Source organism: Phascolarctos cinereus, unplaced genomic scaffold, assembly GCF_003287225.1.
Source record: "Phascolarctos cinereus isolate Bilbo 61053 unplaced genomic scaffold, phaCin_HiC Scaffold_3;HRSCAF=262, whole genome shotgun sequence".
In the NCBI taxonomy this organism is placed as follows: Eukaryota; Metazoa; Chordata; class Mammalia; order Diprotodontia; family Phascolarctidae; genus Phascolarctos; species Phascolarctos cinereus.
Window position 1 is genome coordinate 69,935,209 of NW_027555736.1, and position 17,839 is coordinate 69,953,047.

General features: G+C 39.7%; 1 protein-coding gene across 4 annotated transcripts in view; it reads right to left on the reverse strand.

The window, feature by feature from the left end:
* The window catches only part of VSTM4 (V-set and transmembrane domain containing 4), a 161,706-nt gene that overhangs the window by 100,586 nt on the left and 43,281 nt on the right, over positions 1–17,839 (reverse strand). For all 4 annotated transcript variants that reach the window (XR_013485216.1, XR_013485215.1, XM_078150904.1 and 1 more), the window contains exons 3-4: positions 12,155–12,223; positions 2,522–2,629 (exon numbers count right to left, since the gene is read on the reverse strand). Coding sequence is in view for 2 of the 4 variants with exons in the window: in XM_078150904.1 (XP_078007030.1) it covers positions 2,522–2,629; positions 12,155–12,223 (177 nt within the window). In the remaining 2 variants the exon portion in view is untranslated. The remainder of the gene's footprint in view (positions 1–2,521; positions 2,630–12,154; positions 12,224–17,839) is intronic.

Below are 17,839 nucleotides of genomic sequence, written 5' to 3' on the forward strand. Positions count from 1 at the left end.
AAACCAGCAGAAAACAAGAAGGCAGAGCCGAATGCCAAGTTCAAAATGAGTAACAGCTGAGTGAAAAATCTCTTAAGGAAAAAAAAAAACCTTTAGAAAGGCAGAGACTATTTCTGAATCATGCCATGCCGTTGCTGTGAAGAGGGAGTGTAGAGACACATAATATGTTTGGTGAAGTTGGACCAATAAAAGTGAGTTGGAATCGCTTTTGAGAAATGGATGCTGTTTGGAGTTGATATTTTCAAGCAGGTTTATTCTGGGCAGGTGTTGGGCAGAGATGATGTTACTTCAAGAGCTGATGCTGTTAGATACAAAGTTAAGTGCACATGACAACCTCTTTTCTGATTTTGAGCCCTTAGGTAAGGAAAAGTTGGCCTGGCTCTCAGCATTTCCATGCTCCCCACTCATTACATTCTCTGCTGTCTAATACTTGGGCAGGACTGCGACCCCACTTAACTCTCCTTGGACAATCTGAGGCTGTCCAAGACCAAAATGTGCCTGGTATGCATTCCTCTTAGGAATTCCTCTATGACAATCAAACAACTTTAGCATCAGAGAAAAGCAGAAAGGAAATCAAGAAACATTTAAGTGCCTACTATGTGCCAGGCACTGTTATTTATTCATCTATTCATTAATTCCTCTGTAAAATTAATAAATTAGACCAGATGACCTTTAACATCCCTTTTGGATCTAAATCTGCTATCCCAGGATCCTTTGGTCTTTCATCAAGTACCCTTAATAGATATCAAAACAATAGATATCAAGATACCCTTTATGTACTGGGCCCCATACTAAATTCTAAGAGGGATGCAAATATGGATAAATGATGTCCCTCACCCTAAGAAGCTTATAAGGCTTGAGACATACAAACACAGAAGTAGGGTACTGAGCAGTTAAAAAGTGATGAATTTGGAACTAGATGACCTGGGTTCAAATCTCACTTCTAACATTTATTTTCTATGTGATCTTTGGGCAAGTCTCCTTTACGGACTTCAGTTTTTTCATATGTGAAATGAGTGGGTTGGACTAGGTGACCTCTAAGTTTCCTTCCAGTTAAATTTTGGATCCTATAAAAGCCAATAAACAAAGCAATAGCACTGAGGCGTTCAGAGGAAGAAATCTCTGATGACATGATTAGGGCAGAGATGATGGTCACAGAGGAGATGGTGTTTTAGCTGGCTCCTCAAGGATGAATACGATTTTGTAGGAGGAGGTGGGTGGGCAAGAACACTCCTACTAAAGAGGAGCAAAATAGTAAAAGTGGTCAAAGGCAAGGCTTATCCTTAAAACGGCAGATCACAGAATTTGCCTGAAATATGTTAATAAGGACTTGAAACTCATGTGGCAGGGGTGATAGAAAGAACGGAATAATTAATAGGACTTGGTGACATTATATATTGGGGGTAAGAGAAAGAAGACAAAGTGGATTGTGAGTTTCTGAATATGAATCAGGAAAAAAGAAGTAGAGTAGTCAGGTAGAACAGCTATTTTCAAGGGAAGATAATCAGGCTTTGTGTTGTGATTGTTGTTGTTATTTTGGTGGGGCAGTGTTAAGGCATATTCAGTTGAGAAGCCTACAAGATAAATAGGTAGGAATGCTAAAAAAAAATGTCGGTCTAGAAATTGGGATTTATGGGCTCGGAGTTTAAAAAGAGCCAACAACATAAAGGTGGTATTAGATACTGCAGGAGTAGATAAAATTGCCAAGGGAAATACTGGAGAGAGAGAGAAGAGCAGAAGGCCACAGACAGACCTCAAGGTGGTAGCCACACTTAGATGTGCACTTGGGCACCAAAAAAAAGGAAGGAAAGGAGTCAGCAGAGAAGCTGGAGGAGACCCAGGCTAGTAGAGTCACAGAAGCAATGTGGGTCTGCTCGGTGGTCCTCGAACCCAGCCCTCCATCTTCTCACTCATGCCTTCTAACTGGCTTCACCGCCATGCTTGGAATGTCCTGGGTTTCCCTGGCCTTCTGCAAGACTGAGCTCAAATACCACCTCCTACAAGAGACCTTTCCTGATCTCCCTCCTCAACACTAGTGCCCTTCCTCTGACATTATCTTCCAATAACATTCTTTGTATTTTGTATATAAATGGAATTTCATGTTCATTTTCCCCTATTCCTCACCTGAAGGTAGGACTGTATTTTTGTCTTTCTTAGTATTTCCAGCACTTATCCCTGTAACTAGTATACAGTATGCTCTTAATAAATGCTTGTGACTGACTGAGAAGCCAAGGAAGGAAGGAATTCTGAAAAAGATGGAGGTGGTCAGTGTTCAACTATGTTCACATTTTCCCTTGGAAATCAAAGGGATGAGAAGCAATCTTAGCCTCAAATTCTGCTTCCTCCAGTAGTCTACTCATTGAGGGATAAAGTTATCCCTGAATCACTATGGGTTTTTAAACAGAGCTGTGCTTTACCAAGAGGCAAAGTGACATCACCTGCCTTTCTGGACTTTACAGGTCCAGTTACAAACCTAATGCTTCCACCCCACAGACAGAAGAGCTTGCTCAATGGCCTTTACCTCTCGACTTCCTCTTGTTAAGCAGAGACTGGCAGAGAATGATCAACGTGAAGAGAAGGACGCTGAGAATCCCAATGCAGCACACAAGGACAGCATACATGTAGAGATCTGAAAAGACATGACGAAGAGGTCGTTAGGAGGCCTGCAGAGGTTAAGGGACACCATCTCCCAGCGAGGGAAATCACAAGCTCAAAGTTTCTGAATGAAGCATCAAAAAGGGGGGGGGGAGACAGAGAGAGAGAGAGAGAGAGAGAGAGAGAGAGAGAGAGAGAGAGAGAGAGAGTGTGTGTGTGTGTGTGTGTATACACCCGTACTCACAGATTGTTGTTTGGTCCTCTTTGAGAACAAAGGACAAACAACAACAGCATACATCTACATACACACATATTACAATTATATTATGAATATATCTTACAGTAGTTTTGATATTTAAATATGCATACATGCACACATAAACATGCATGTATACATATAAACACATATGTGCTCTATAGTTAAAGCTTAAAATTACCCAAAGACTTTTGTGATACCATATCCATGTGCGTATCTCTATGATGTTTATGTATGTATGTGTATGTATGCGTGTGTTCCTGAAATTCCTAGGGCAGTTTTAAATTTTAAATATAAAACGTATTTATGCATATGTGTATGCAATACATAAAATGTGTATATATTCCTGCTAATTATATAGTTATTACATAAAACTAGAATAAGGGTATATTATTTATATGTAAAATATTGTTTGGTCATGTCTGAATCTTTGTAACCCTGTTTGGAGTTTTGTTGGCAAAGACACTGGAGTGGTTGGCCATTTCCTTCTCCAGCTCATTTTACAGATGAAGAAACTGAGGCAAATAGGGTCAAGTGACTTGCCCAGGGTCACACAACTAGTAAGTATCTGATGCCAGATTTGAACTCAGCTCTTCCTGACTGTAGGCCTGGAGCTCTATCCACTGTGCCATCTAGCATTACAGGTATTATTATCCCCATTCCACAGACTAGGAAACTGAAGCTCAGAGAGACAAAGAAGTCTTCTCAGAAGGAATCAGCCCATAAGTTCCAGAGGCAGGATTTGAATTCAGTTCCTCCTGATTTCAAGTCCAATACAATACCACATTCTTTCCCTTTCTCCTCCAAACCCCTCAAAGAAAATCCTAGGTTTTTAGCTGAGCTGAACCATTTACCAGAAAACAAACCCAAAACCTTGAACTCAAATGTGTTTGCATAGACATCTCTCTCTCTCTCTCTCTCTCTCTCTCTCTCTCTCTCTCTCTCTCTCTCTCTCTCTCTCTCTCTCTCTCTCTCTCTGTCTACTGCAGCCCTGCAGACAAATGTAGAGTAGGTTTGCAGAACTGATCAAAGAGTTAGAACTGAGGCATGATAGCACAGATATTTTTTGTGACTCCATTGCAATGTAAAGCTCAGAAATAGTTGGAACTTGTAATCTGGCACTGAAGTGCAACACAATACTAACTGGGAACATCCTGGGAATGGAGTAGGGGTGATAGGGAGACACATTAGCCAGTCAGGGACAAACAGAAGAGCTAGAGCCCCTGGGCACAGGTCCTAATGAGCAAAATATAACCAGGAAAGGGATTTCTAGAGGCATATGGCAGCCTCTTACCTGATGAGGTTACTCAAGGCAATATGCAGATGGTGGGCATAAGGTCTTGATGAAATAAACTCCCAAGAAATGTCTATCGGTGACTGTCTCCTGGCACTTTAGGGATATACTATGGATACCAAAGGGTCATGAGGGCTCTAAGCTGTGGTCTGGCTTTTGCATTTAGGAGGGAGAGAGAACCTAATCTGGGCTGAGTGAAAAAGGATAAAGGCTAGCTCTAAAGTCTAACTATTCTTAGCATTTTAGGATCATAGATTTAGAGCCCCAAAGGACCCTGGGGGTCATCAACTACAACTTCTTCATTTTATATATAAGGAAATTGAAAATTAGAGAGGTGCCTCAAACTAGAGATTTGCCCAAAGTTACACAAAGAGGCAAAGGCAAGAATAAAATCCAGTCTTTCCTGTACTCTTTGCCTTTTATCATAGGATTTAACCTCTCATTTGACTGACAAGGAAAATGAGGTTTATTAACTTAACCATTTCCATGATTCTGTTGGCCTGGAAATCCTCATGTTACCTATGGAGGGTATTTGTTCCCTTTTCAAGGCCAAGGCCAACACCAAGGATCCTAGCTCTGCTGGTCGAGGTGAGAAGTGACAGTCCTTCCTTTGTCCTAAGTAATCTGACTTGATAGATTTAAAAATAAAGCTTTCCAAAGCTGGCTCCATTCAGCCAAGTAACGGGGCCTTCCTGGCTAAGAAATGCCAAATAGACAATTTGATGAAATTGTCCCCTTTTCAACTAGTTGTTTTGGAACCATGTAGACAAGGCCAGAGTGTGTAGGTAATGAAGGGAAATTCAGTACCCTAGGGCCAGGAAGGAACTGATGACAAACACAAGAGAAGACTGTTTCAGTCTCCATGTTATAAAGCAGTCTGGGCAGGGGTGGGGAGGATCTTTACCCCATTGCCCAGAACAACTGATGCTGGACAACAGATTTATTTTCCCTCTTGCTGCCAACCAACTCCCATAAAGCAGTGCATCTCTGTTGGAGCAGAATAGGGCTAAGCTACTGTCACTTTGCCCAGAATATAGAGTGTGGGCCCATTAATCAGAGAACACTCACAGAGAGTGCTCTGGGGTTCAGCTATAAGTTCTTGCTCTGTTCCAAGCCAGGGCAATTATTTTCAGGGACAAAGTCAGAAACCAAACAACCACCCCACCCACCATGACCCCCTGCACTAGAAATGTAGGGTAGAGTAATAAGTACTGGATTTGAAGTCTGAAGATCTGAACTCAGAACTTCCTGTATCTTAGACCTTGCAAGAAAATTATTTAACTTTTCTGTTTCTTAATTTCCTAATCTGTAAGATAGGGATATAATATTTACTCCACCTACTTCATGATGCCATTGTGAATTTCAGATGAGCAAATTCATGTGAAATGCCCTAAAAATCTGTAAAAGGTTATATCAATGTAAATTGCTACCATAAGTAGCATTAGAATAGCAATATTCTACCATTATGAGCCACCCTTTAGTCTTAGCATTTGTTTTCTTGTATGACATCGATAGGATTTAGTATGACACTTGAACTTCCAAACCAATGGGGCCATGGAGTCTTCTGAGCTTGTGCTTCACTAGCCAGGGCACTCAGTGTAAATGGGGTTTTGTAGTAATTCATTTTGGGATTAACTTTAAAGAATATTACATTTGCCATCACACCAGTAATTCCTTCTCCTTTCCCTATCCTCATCCCCACACCCCCAATGCTCAGTACCTTATTCACTGACTCCACTTACTGCCCAGTCCTTTGTCATTAATTTTCAAAGGGCACAAATGTAATTTTAAAACACAATTGCAAACAGCCATGCAGAAAATATCCACCCATCATTGGCCTCCCTGAAGCAGATGTTGGGCCTAGAAATTTTGTACAGGGATTCATGCATGACTAGCAGGAGGGCAAGGGGACAGTAGCCCAGCCCCATTTCACCCCAACAGAGCTGCAGTGCTTCAGGGAGGTTAGTTCGCAGAAGGAAGGGGGGGGGGAATCTCTGTTGCCCAGCAACACTTGTTCTAGGCAAAGGGGTAAAGATTCTGTCCCTCAGGACTGCTTTATAACATGGTGACCTAAACATTCTTTAACCCAAAGGGCAGCAACCCAGATTCTAACCATTTGCATAAGCCAATTTGGAATAATCAAGTGAGGATTTTGCTGTCACCCAGGAATGAGAATTCCAACAATGTGGACTTCATATAGAAAATGCCAATACCCTACATTTCATATTTGAAAATGGAGAACATGGATGCTTAGATGAGCTCCATGTATATCAATGAATCTCTCCATGTCTCTCAGATTTCTTATCTAGCTTGTAATATCACCTCTCTCAGGGCGAAATATTTGAGAAGTATCCCGAAGGACTCTGACATCTCACTAACAAAAAGTCTAACAAAGCTCTCTCTGTGCTAGAGGTTCACATCCGGCTGAGCTAAGCCCCAGAAGGAGAAAGAGAGATATATATCAGCAGCCCTTAGCCTTCCCATCCAAGTACAAAAGGGCAAAGGTGCCCTGCATCAGTCCAGTTTGTTAAAATTACAGCAATGATTTTGCTAGTATTTTGCTTGGGTTAAAATAACAGAAATAAGTTGCTACTGTACAAGTTTTAATGAGCCAGCATTCTGAAAATACTGATTTTAAACTATTAAGCATATGTGTTTGATTTTTTTTTCTTCTGAAAGGCCCTTAACTTCTATTGGCATTGATTCTCTTTGTAAGGATTAGAACATAAGGTTAGTGGTTTTTGATAGGGACTATAGTACAATGATTTATAGGTAACACATAATTTACCAACTAGATGATATAGTGCTGGGCCTGGAGTCAAGAAGACCTGAGTTTAAATCTAGCCTTGGACACTTTACTAGCTGTGTGAGTCTGGACAAGTCACTTAACCTTTGCTTGCCTCAGTTTCCTCAACTACAAAATAGGAATAAAAATAACACCTCCCAGAATCGTTATGAGGATCAAGTGGCATTACGATTATAAAGTGTTTGGCACATAGAGGTCACTTAATAAATGTTTGTTTCCTTCTTCTTTACCAGAGAGAGTTCAATATAAGCTTTATTTACACATGTATAATCTGTATCAAGTTGATTGCCTTCTCAATGAGGGTGGGTGGGGAGGGAGGAAGGGAGAAAATTTGTAACCCAAAGTTTTAAAAACAAAAGTTAAAAAAAAAATGTTTTCACATGCAACTGGGAAATAAGATATGCAGGAAATGGAGTATAGAAATCTCTCCTGCCCTACAGGAAAACTGAAGGGGAAGGGGATAAAAGAAGCCAGGGAGAGATAGAAGGGAGGGCAGATTAGGAGAAGGGGTATTCAGAATGCATGCATTTTGGGGTGGGGGAGGGACGAGATGGGGAGAAAATCTGGAAACTCAAAATCATGTGTAAGTGAATGTTGAAAACTAAAAATAAATAGATTAATTAAAAAAACAAAAATATATAAGCTTTACTTAGTTGAGTTTTAAGGTGTACTCAATATCCTGATTATATTACATTGTAGAGATAGAGACTAGATCTGTGATTTCATTGATATGGAGGCATCCTGGGTTATGATACTTCCTCTATCACTGGAAGGTAGCACTTTCTAGTCTTAGAAAACTGACTGAGAGATGACGTGATTTGTGCAGTGCCACACAGCTGGTATGCGTCAGAGGTGAGACTTAAACCCAGGCTGCAAGGCCAGAACACTGCCATTCTTCCTCCCTTTATCTCTCTACTACATGAACTTCTAAATAGGTATTTGTATTTTCTAAATAAGCAAAGGCACTGATGTAGAAAGTAGGAGAAGACAGATCTTCAACAGACTCATTCTATGATGAAATAAAAAGGAAACGACACAATGAAACAGCGCTGGTAGGCGTGTGGAGAAGCAGGTATATTCATTCAATGCCGATGGAATTTCAAAGTTGTAAAATTGGTTCAAAGAGCAATCTGACAGCATGTAGTAAAAGTCCCCAAAATAAGCATAGCCTTTAACCCAACAATTCAATTGTTCTAAATATACCTGGGAAGTGTTATCAACAACAATCAGTTATACATTCAAAGATTTTCATGGCTGCACCATAGGTGATTTTAGAGAAGGAGAAACAAACTCAAAGCCTAATAACAAGGCAATGAATAAATAAATCATGGCACATAAATATAATAGAATCCAATCATGTCATTAAGATCAACAACATGATGAATACAAAGAAACATAATATAATAATCTCTATGAAATAATGCAAAGTTGATTTTTTAAAGTAGAACGCACTGCAAACAAACTACAACCATACGAAAGGAATAAAAAATGAGAATGAATGAACACAAAGAATCCTGATGGGAACTTTGGTGAGCTGAACGAATTATGGTTATGTTTTATCCATTGAAATTAATTCATTGAAAATCAAATATTTACTAAGAAATTTTAGTTGGTATTGGTGTTCAATACCACTTTTAATCAAACAATTATTTGTAAATAAGTAAGCAAATATAACAAACTCTGGCTGCTTCAGTTTTCCTATTGCCAACAATAATAATAATAATACTTTCTACCAAATCAGCTACCTGGAAAGTAATGGAATATAAGGTCTGCCTCCCCTCCACACACACACACACACACACACACACACACATACACACACACACACATGCACACATTATTTGGTGGAAAATCTGCATTCTTGGTTGGAATTTTTATTTCACTGAAAGTGATAACAAGAACATTCTGAATTGAAGTTATCATTGAGGATTATGCAAAACTGAAATCTTACGGCTGATCCCTCACAAGAGAGCTAAATTAAAAACAAAGAGAAAGATTCTTAAAATCTTTGGACCCAAGTCCAAACTTGGGCAAAGTTCTATTGGGACAATTTAAAAAGACCTTCCACTCTCCATAAATAAACTGCCAAAAAATTTACTCAGATAAAAACTCAGTATTTTCCTAATATACATTTCAATTTTTTAAGAAAGTAAGAAAAACCTAGTATCTCCAATATACTTCTGCCAAAACTCAGAGATAGAGAGATATCATTTTAATTGACATAATCCCTATCTTCTGGAGTTTACAATTTAGTGGAAGAATAAAAAAGTATACAGACTATGGTCTGGACTATAGATCTTCTACCTCAGAGCCAATGTGTGCAATGGAGACAGCTGACTCCAGCCTTGTCCATCTCTTCTGGCGACATGATTAGAAATAGCTGGAGTAATTTGTTTGACTCAAGCTAGCTTCAAGGCAAAGATTAATGGAGAAATGAGGGGGGAGGAGTTTTCTACTTTGAACTCTATTCCTAATTAAAAGTGTGTGAGATATGCCATTAAATCAATTGGAGATGAGTCAAAGGATTTCCACATAGTGATGAGAGCTCAGATGAGGTTAGATTAGCATAACTTTAAGGTGGGCTCAGCCAACCTGGCTTCCTGACTTCCTCTAGCAGCACTCCACAACTCAGACATTGATGAAGGTTGTAGGAGTTATCCACAGCTGACAATTAGCAAGACAGAGGCAAGGGAAAGAGAAGGGGCCAAGGGTGAAGGTGAGTGTAGCTGATCCAAGGGTGATGAGTGGAAATGAAGGCAAAACAAGAGTGATAGACTGATATATGAAACAGAGGTAATGACGATCTTAGTACAGTACCTGGCATATAGTAGGCACTTAATAAATGCTTTGTTGATGAATGTGAAGAATGAATACAGAAGAGTAAGAGGATAGGAAATATACAAAAGTTGACTTTTGTTCAAATCAGGGGATTTTGTGGTCTTGGAGGTGGAACAGTTTCAAATAATGGGAAGGGTAGAAGGTGTGATAAATATTATATAAACATGGAGGTCATAAGTACTGAGAAGACTGAAAAGGAAAGAACTCTTGGAGCACAGGATAACAACCAGTGATCCTAAGAAATGGGCATTCCCTGATTTCATGGCTATCTCATGAACTCAGTGCCAAAGTTTTAGAAGTATAACATGTGAATATTGAAGTTACTGAAGATAGTTTTGAATGATTAATGTTCACTTGAATAACAGACATTGCTAAAAGAAAATCTACAATGTACTATTTCCTAATCACAAAATTCAACAAATTCAACAACAAACATTTATTAAGCATCTATTGAATGCAAGCACTATGTTATGCATTGGGGATACAAAATCAAAACTGAAACAATTCTTGACTTCAAGGATATTATATTCCACTGGAGGAGATAATCAAACATTCATTCAGCAAACACCCAAGTTGTATCCACTCTAAGCCAGGTACTATTCTAGAGATATGGAAGGAAAAAATAGCAATAATCACTGTTTTCAACAAAGAGAGTGTAAAGGGAAGTAATTTCAAATAAGGAAAAGTAGGCTAGAGCCAGACAGTGAAGGCTTTAAATGTCTAATGCAGGAATTCGTACTTTAGCCTGGAAGGAATAAGGGATCACTGAAGAAATTCACTGAACAAGAAGCAGAATGATTGATTGTTCTTTAGCTCTTAGGAATAATGCTTTCTGTGTTTTGTTTGACTTCACATGTAAAACTGATATCAGATTGCCTTCTCAGTGGGTGAGGGAGGGCCAAAAGGGAAGGAGAGAATTTGAAACTCAATATTTTAAAAAACAAATGCTAAAAATAAATAAATAAATGTATGGATGCATGAATAAATGAATAAACGAGCAAATAAATAAATGGGAAAAAAGGAATAATGCTTTGGTAGCTGTGTGGAGAATGGACTGAAGTGGGGAGAAACTTGAGGCAGGGATACCAATTAGAAGATTATTGGAATAGTCCAGATGAGAGGGTATGAGGGCCTAAACTGGGTTTCAGCACTGTGAGTGGAAAAGGGAGCACGGATACAAGAGATGTTGTGCAGGTAGATTTGGTAAGATTTAGCAACTAAGTGCATATGGAGGGAGTGAGGGAGAGAAGAGAGATAGATATGACTCCAAGGTTGTGCACCTTAATGACTGGAAGGATTGAGGTGTCCTCAACAAAAATAGGGAAGTTACATTTGGGGAAAAAGATAAATTCTCTTCTGTATATGTTGGGTTTGAGATGCCAATGTGATATTCAGTTGGAAATTTCTAATAGGTAATTAATTATGTGAGGCTATAGCTCAGAAAAGTATTAGTGTTAAATCATTTTTCAGTTGTGTCCAACTTTTTGTGACCCCATTTGGGGTTTTCTTGGCAAAGATGCTAGAATGGATTGCCATTTCTTTCTCCAGCTCATTTTACAGATGAGAAAACTGAGGCAAACAGAATTAAGAGACTTGCCCAGGGTCACACAGCTAGTCTGAAGCTAGATTTGAACTCAGAAAGACAAGTCTTCCTGACTACTCTCCTGGAGCTCTGTCCATTGTGCCTGAAAAGTATAAATATGGCAGACTAAAGAGGCTGAAGCCCATCATATAAGGGAAAAAAAAAAAGAATTGGTTCTCTCATTATTGAAGTCATTTGTAGGTCACTTATGACCATATCATGTAAATATTTTATAATAATAATTCATCTTGCCTTTTTTATCAACCTCAGTGATTTCCAAATTGAACTTCAAATTTCTTTTGAAATCCATTAAAGTCTCTTGAAAGAAAGTACTGTCATGGAGAACATATTGGAGTTCTGGGGTATAGATTTAGAGCTAAAAGGGATATTATAGGCTATTGAGTACACTCTCCTCACAGATGGGGAAACTGAGGCTAAAAGAGGTTAAGCAACTCACTTGCCTGGGGTCACATAGCTAAAAGTGTCTTAGGCAAGATTTGAACTCAGGTCTTCCTAGCTCTAAATCCAGACCTCTTTCCACTGTGTAACCTAGCAGTCAAGCACTATATAAATGCTATCTCATCATCACATCATTGTTATCATCATCTTTAAGTTTGAAACACACTCTTTCATACTGTCTGGGTGCCATTTAACAGATATCTAAGTATAGGCAAAAGGGAAGATAAATATGGTTGCCATAGTAAAACTGAAAACCTAGATTTCTGATTCCCTTTCTTATCCATGGTTGGTGCCATTTGATTGTGAGGGTAATTGATACTTTACCTTCAAAAAATGCCCAGGTCTCTTTCTTTTTCTCAAAAGTGGAATCATCTGATGCTTTGGGAGAAATCACTAAAAAAAAAAAAGGAAAAAAAAAGAATTAACAAAAAGCACTTGAAACCCAAAGGAATAGCCTTGATGCCTTCTACCATAGTAACAGGAAGGGAAGTCAATAACTAACTAGAATAAATCTAAGCCCATCTTCAAAATATATCAGAAACACCACCAACAATAATACCAACTTAATATTTATGGAAATCCTCTCTTTTTTGGTATGCAGTGATATATTTGTTGTTGTTCAGTGTTTTCAATCATGTCCAACTCTTTGTGACCCCATTTGGGATTTTCTTGGCAAGGATACTGGAATGGTTTGTCATTTCCTTCTCCAGCTTATTTTACAGATGAAGGAAACTAAGGCAAATAAGGTTAAGTGACTTGCGCAGGGTCACACAGCTAGGGAGTGTCTGAGGCCAGATTTGAACTCAGGAAGATATTCGTGACTCTGGTCTTGGCATTCTGCCCACTGCACCACCTGGCTGCTCTGTAAATTGTTTCACAAAACTTAAATGACTATATTTAGAAGTTTCAGAATTGCAAGGAATTCCTCATTAAGTCCAACACATACTGAAAAAAAAAAACTTCACTACAAAAAACTCCATCAGTGATCATTCAACCTTTGCTTTCAAGTCTTCCAATAAGTAGCAACTCACTGCTTCCCAAGTGGACTCATTCTCCTTTTCAATAGCACTGCCTATTAGGAAACTTCTCTTTGCCTCATGGAAGCCTCCACACACTGTTTCTAGTGCTGCCCTCTTGGACCAAGCAGAATAAGTAGAATTCCTGATTCAGTTTTGTTTTGTTTTTTTAAATCCTCGAAGACAGCCACCGTAATTCCGCTACTCTGCCTCAATCTTCTCTTCTCCAAGGTAACCATCCACATTTCCTTTGACTGATCCTCAAAAGGAATGGACTTGGAAGCCTCTCATCATCTTAATTGCTTTCCTCCAGAAAGTCTCCGGCTTATCAATAGCCTGCCTAACTATGGTGCTCAGAACTGGAAACAGCCCCTCAGACGAAGTCTAACCTAAGCAGTCTAAGCAAGGCTTTCACTGCCTCATTTCCAGAAGCTTTGCCTTTCTATAGCATCCAAGATCCCATTAACTTTAGCTGTCATATCACCCAGCTGACACGTATGGAACTTGTAGCCTGCTAACCCTCCCAGACCTTTTTTAGGAGAAAGTGCCATCCCACCATAAACATAAACTATTGCTGCTGTTCTTTACTTGCCAAAAGATGCCCCTGTGTCTGAGGCATATCTAAGCTATCGAATCAGAGAAAAGAACAGGATCCACCCACCGCATAATGAGAGGAGTTCACCTTGAAGTGGCTATACTGCTGGGAGAGTCTACTGGAGAATGGATTAGTTCCTTCCTTCAGAACGCATTGAGACAGTTATACTTGCCAATCCCCTTCCCCCTTCAAGTCAGACATAGCAGACAAAGGAAATGAGATTGGAAAAAACAAAAGAGATAGAGGAGATGTATGGAATGTTCTTGGGCACCAAAGAAGAATAGAGTCAGGGGCACCTATCTCATCTTACGTAGTGCAATCTGTTAAGGCCAAACCTCATTTTCAGTGCCAGCATTGCTCACTGCATCCTTTCATTCAGCCTCAAGCCTTACACACTGAGACAGTGTCTCTCTCCTGCACCCCTCCCAATAAGGTCAAGACCAGGTTGAGAGAATCTATGCGGTTTTAGATAGAAGAATAAATTTTAAAATAATATTCTAGGCCTTAACAGGAAATGTGAAAATCCTGCTATGTTTTCCAATCCCTCGAAGCAAAGCTGCACTGTAAAATCCTAGCCCCCCAAACCAAAATCTAGCTACCTATTTGTTGAGAATATATGAGAGAAATAATATATGCAATAACAATAATAAATAGTAGTTATATAGCACCTATGCACCAAGTACTGGGCTAAGCACTTTTTACAAATATTATCTCATCTGAGCCTCACAATAACCCTAGGAAGGTAAGTGCTATTATTATCCCCATTTTACAGGTGAGAAAACTGAGGCAGACAGAGATTAAATGACTTGTCTAGGATCACATAGTAAGTGTCTGAAGCTAGACGGAACTTGGGACTTCCTGAAGAATTATCCAGTAGAAGAAGGATGAAGCTTATACTGCCTGGTCCCAAAGGGATGGAGGAAAGTTACAAAGATGAAATTTTTATCCTATCAAAGAAGGAAGAACTTCCTAACAATAAGAACTACCCAAAAATGGAACTGGTAATTTCAGAGATCAATGACTTCCTGGTCACTGGGGTCTTCAAGCAGATGTGGGATAACCACTGGTCACCTGAGGAAGACAGTGAGGAAAAGGCAGGCTCTGTAGGCATTGGCCCTAAGCTTAAATCCTGGTTCTGTCATTTATTATCTGTGTGACCTTGGGCAAGTCACTTTGACTCTGAGACTCAGTTTCTTATCTGTAACATGGTGGACTGAATTATATGACCTCTGCGATCATTAAGTTTATAGTCCTTCTAATTTTTGTAATTGTTCTAAGTAGATTAAATTAGATAACTTAGGGACTTGCAACGGTCTCACTGATCTTCACTAAAACACCCTTTGAAGGTTAAGCATACCACACTGGCTCCTGCAGGTCGTTTAGACCACACTGTCCACTCTCAGCCAGATTATTCTTATGGCAAAGTGAATCAGCATTATTTTCTGCTCACCCAATTTAAATTATTTCTAGCTCCAAGCACATTGAAAGGGGCTTTATCAAAGGTTGTATTAATCCTTCACTTTCATTTTGAACACCAGGGAACAATAATTTTTCTCCCTTCTGCTGTTTGACTTGTGTAGAGGCATTGTTGGGCATAGCGAAAATATGGAGAGGCTGAAAATAATTACAGGAGGTCATGTTATGAGGTCACCTGGCTTATGAGTTCTAAGCCTTTAGGGAATCACTTGTGGCCCTCTCTTGCTTTCTTGCTGTGTTACAGAATAGAGGATCCAGTCCTTTGTGAATGAGCTCTCAGAGGGCATTTGCTCTTCAGCCTAATAGCTATGACAATCCTTGTACAAGACAAGGCTTGTTTCTACAAGCTGAGCTAATGAAAAGGAGGGGCACGTGGAGGGAGCACGTTCTTCGGTAGGCGGGGAACACTTGAGTGGTCTAATCATCAGAGCTGACATTTATACAGGGATTTTCTGTTTGCAAAGTATTTTATATGCATTACCTCGGTTGATCCTTGCAACTCAAGGCAGAATGTAGAAAGGAAGGTGGAAAGGGTCCTGGATTTCTTGTTATAGGACCTTGGTTGAAATTCTGGATCACCTGTATGATCTTGGAGAGATTGACGTAACCTAGCTGGGCCTTGGTTTCCTCATCTGTAAAATGAGGGGACTGAGCGGCTTTGAAGATCCTTTCTAGTTCTAGACCTGTGATCTTAATGCTGAACTTGTAGCTAATAATAATATAGCGCTTACTATATACCAGGCACTGTGCTAACCGCTTTACAATTGTTCTCTGATTTGATCCTCACAATAACCATGGGTAGGTGCTATTATTATTCCCATTTTACAGTTGAGGAATCTGAGGCAAACAGAGTTAAGTGACTTGTCCTAGGTCACATGGCTAGGAAGAGCCTGAGACTGGATTTGAACTCAGGCCTTCCTGACTCCAGGCCCAGTGCTCTGTTCACTATGGAGCTGCCTTTTGTGCATGCTGTTATTACCCCATTTTACAGATAAGGAAAGTACTATAAGAGGCAGCACAGTACTGTGGAAAGAACTTTGGATTTGGAATCAGAGTTCAAGTTACAGTTTTGTTACCAACTACTTATATGGCCTTGGGTAAATCACTTAACCTCTCTGGGCCTCAGTTTCCTGATCTGTTAAATGAGGGGATTGGACTAAATCTTTCAGATCATAGCCAGCATTCATATAATACACTAAGGTTTGCAAAGTACTTCATATATGTTATCAGAGGCAGCTAGGTGGCAAGTGAGAGCATTGGCCTTTCAGTCAGGAAGACCTGAGTTCAAATCCAGCATTACAAGATACCTACTAGCTCTGTGACCCTAAGTAAGTCATTTAACCTCTGTCTGCCTCAGTTTCCTCAACTGCAAAAAGGAGATCATAAATATTACCTATCTACCGGGGTTGTTGTAAGGCTCAAATAAGATAATGTTTGCAAAGCACTTAGCACAGTGCCACAGGGCAGGTAGGTGGCTCAGTGGATAGAAGACCGGACCTGCAGTCAGAAAGAGTCATCTTCCTGAGTTCAAATCCAGCCACACACACTTACTAGCTGTGTAACCCTGGGCAAGTCACTTAACGCTGTTTGCCTCAGTTTCCTCATCTATAATATGAGCTGGAGAAGGAAATGGCAAACCATTCCAGCATCTTTGCTTTAAAAAATGGAATCACAAAGAGTTGGATATGACTGAAAAACAACTAAAAAAGAACAATATAGCAGAGGGCCTGGCATGTAGTGGTACTTAAATACTTGTTTTCTTCCTTCTTTCCTATATTGTTTGGTCCTCACAACCACACTGGGTGGTAGATGCTATTATTATCCCCATTTTATAGATAGGAAAACTGAGACAGACGTTAAGTGCCCCTCCCAGGGACATACAGCTAGCAAGTGTCTAAGGCTAGATTTGAATCGCCCTCTTCCCAAATCAAGGTTTAGCACCATTATATCACCTTACTTTCAAAACACAACCCCAGCTGTCTTTCAGCATTTTAATTATCTGAATATTAGGCACCCATGCCTATAATGCTCCTGCCTTGCAGTGGCCTGACTTCAGACTGGTTCTCATTAAGCAAAAAATAAATATATGACAGAACCAAAAGGCATTACTGAACATCAAACAGCTGGTTTTCTTTCATATCAGTTGTCCTCCAGAGATGTAATGCACACATGAACCCCAACTGGAATTGTACACAAGTTTTAAACCTCCATAGTGGTAGGTCTTAGACAAGAAAGGAAAGCTATAATTTGAGGTGAAAAGGGAAGGAGTAAACTCTCTTTGATAAGCAACGCTTCCCCGATATCTCTGTAAATGTACCTTGCACAGACAACATGGTAATCTGTGGGACGATGGAAATAGAACATTAAAAGCCTGAGGGGGCTGGAAGGGGCTGAAGCAAAGGGAAGTGCATAAAATGCTTTGATGGAACATTTTGTCAGCCCAAAGGAAAAGTTGCTGAACTTTCAAACCACAGGATGAGCCGGGCTAAGACTTTCTTAGTTACAGTAAAATGCATGGTCCCTGGGCTAAGAGCAGCTGCAGACCTAATGGACTCAAATGCTTCAGGAATTAGAGGCTACGTAGCCTTGGGAACAGGACCCAAAGCCCCAGTCAGATTTCAATTTGTTCTGCTCTACCTTGTGGTGTAGTAGCAGTCATTGGAAGTCTGAATCAGAGAGAAGGTAATGAAAAACCTTTCATCTCCAGCTTGCTAGTGCCATATGTGCCATATAACATGGTGGATTTCTATTTAATTTCTTGTGATTTAATATTCCACCTGAAAAAAAGAAAAGAGCGCCAGCATTTGAGCCAGGAAGACCAAATTCAAATCCTGCCTCTGACACATACTGGCTGTGTGACCCTGGCCAAGTCACTAAAGCTCTTGATTCTCTGATTATAAATATATTTATATATAAAATATA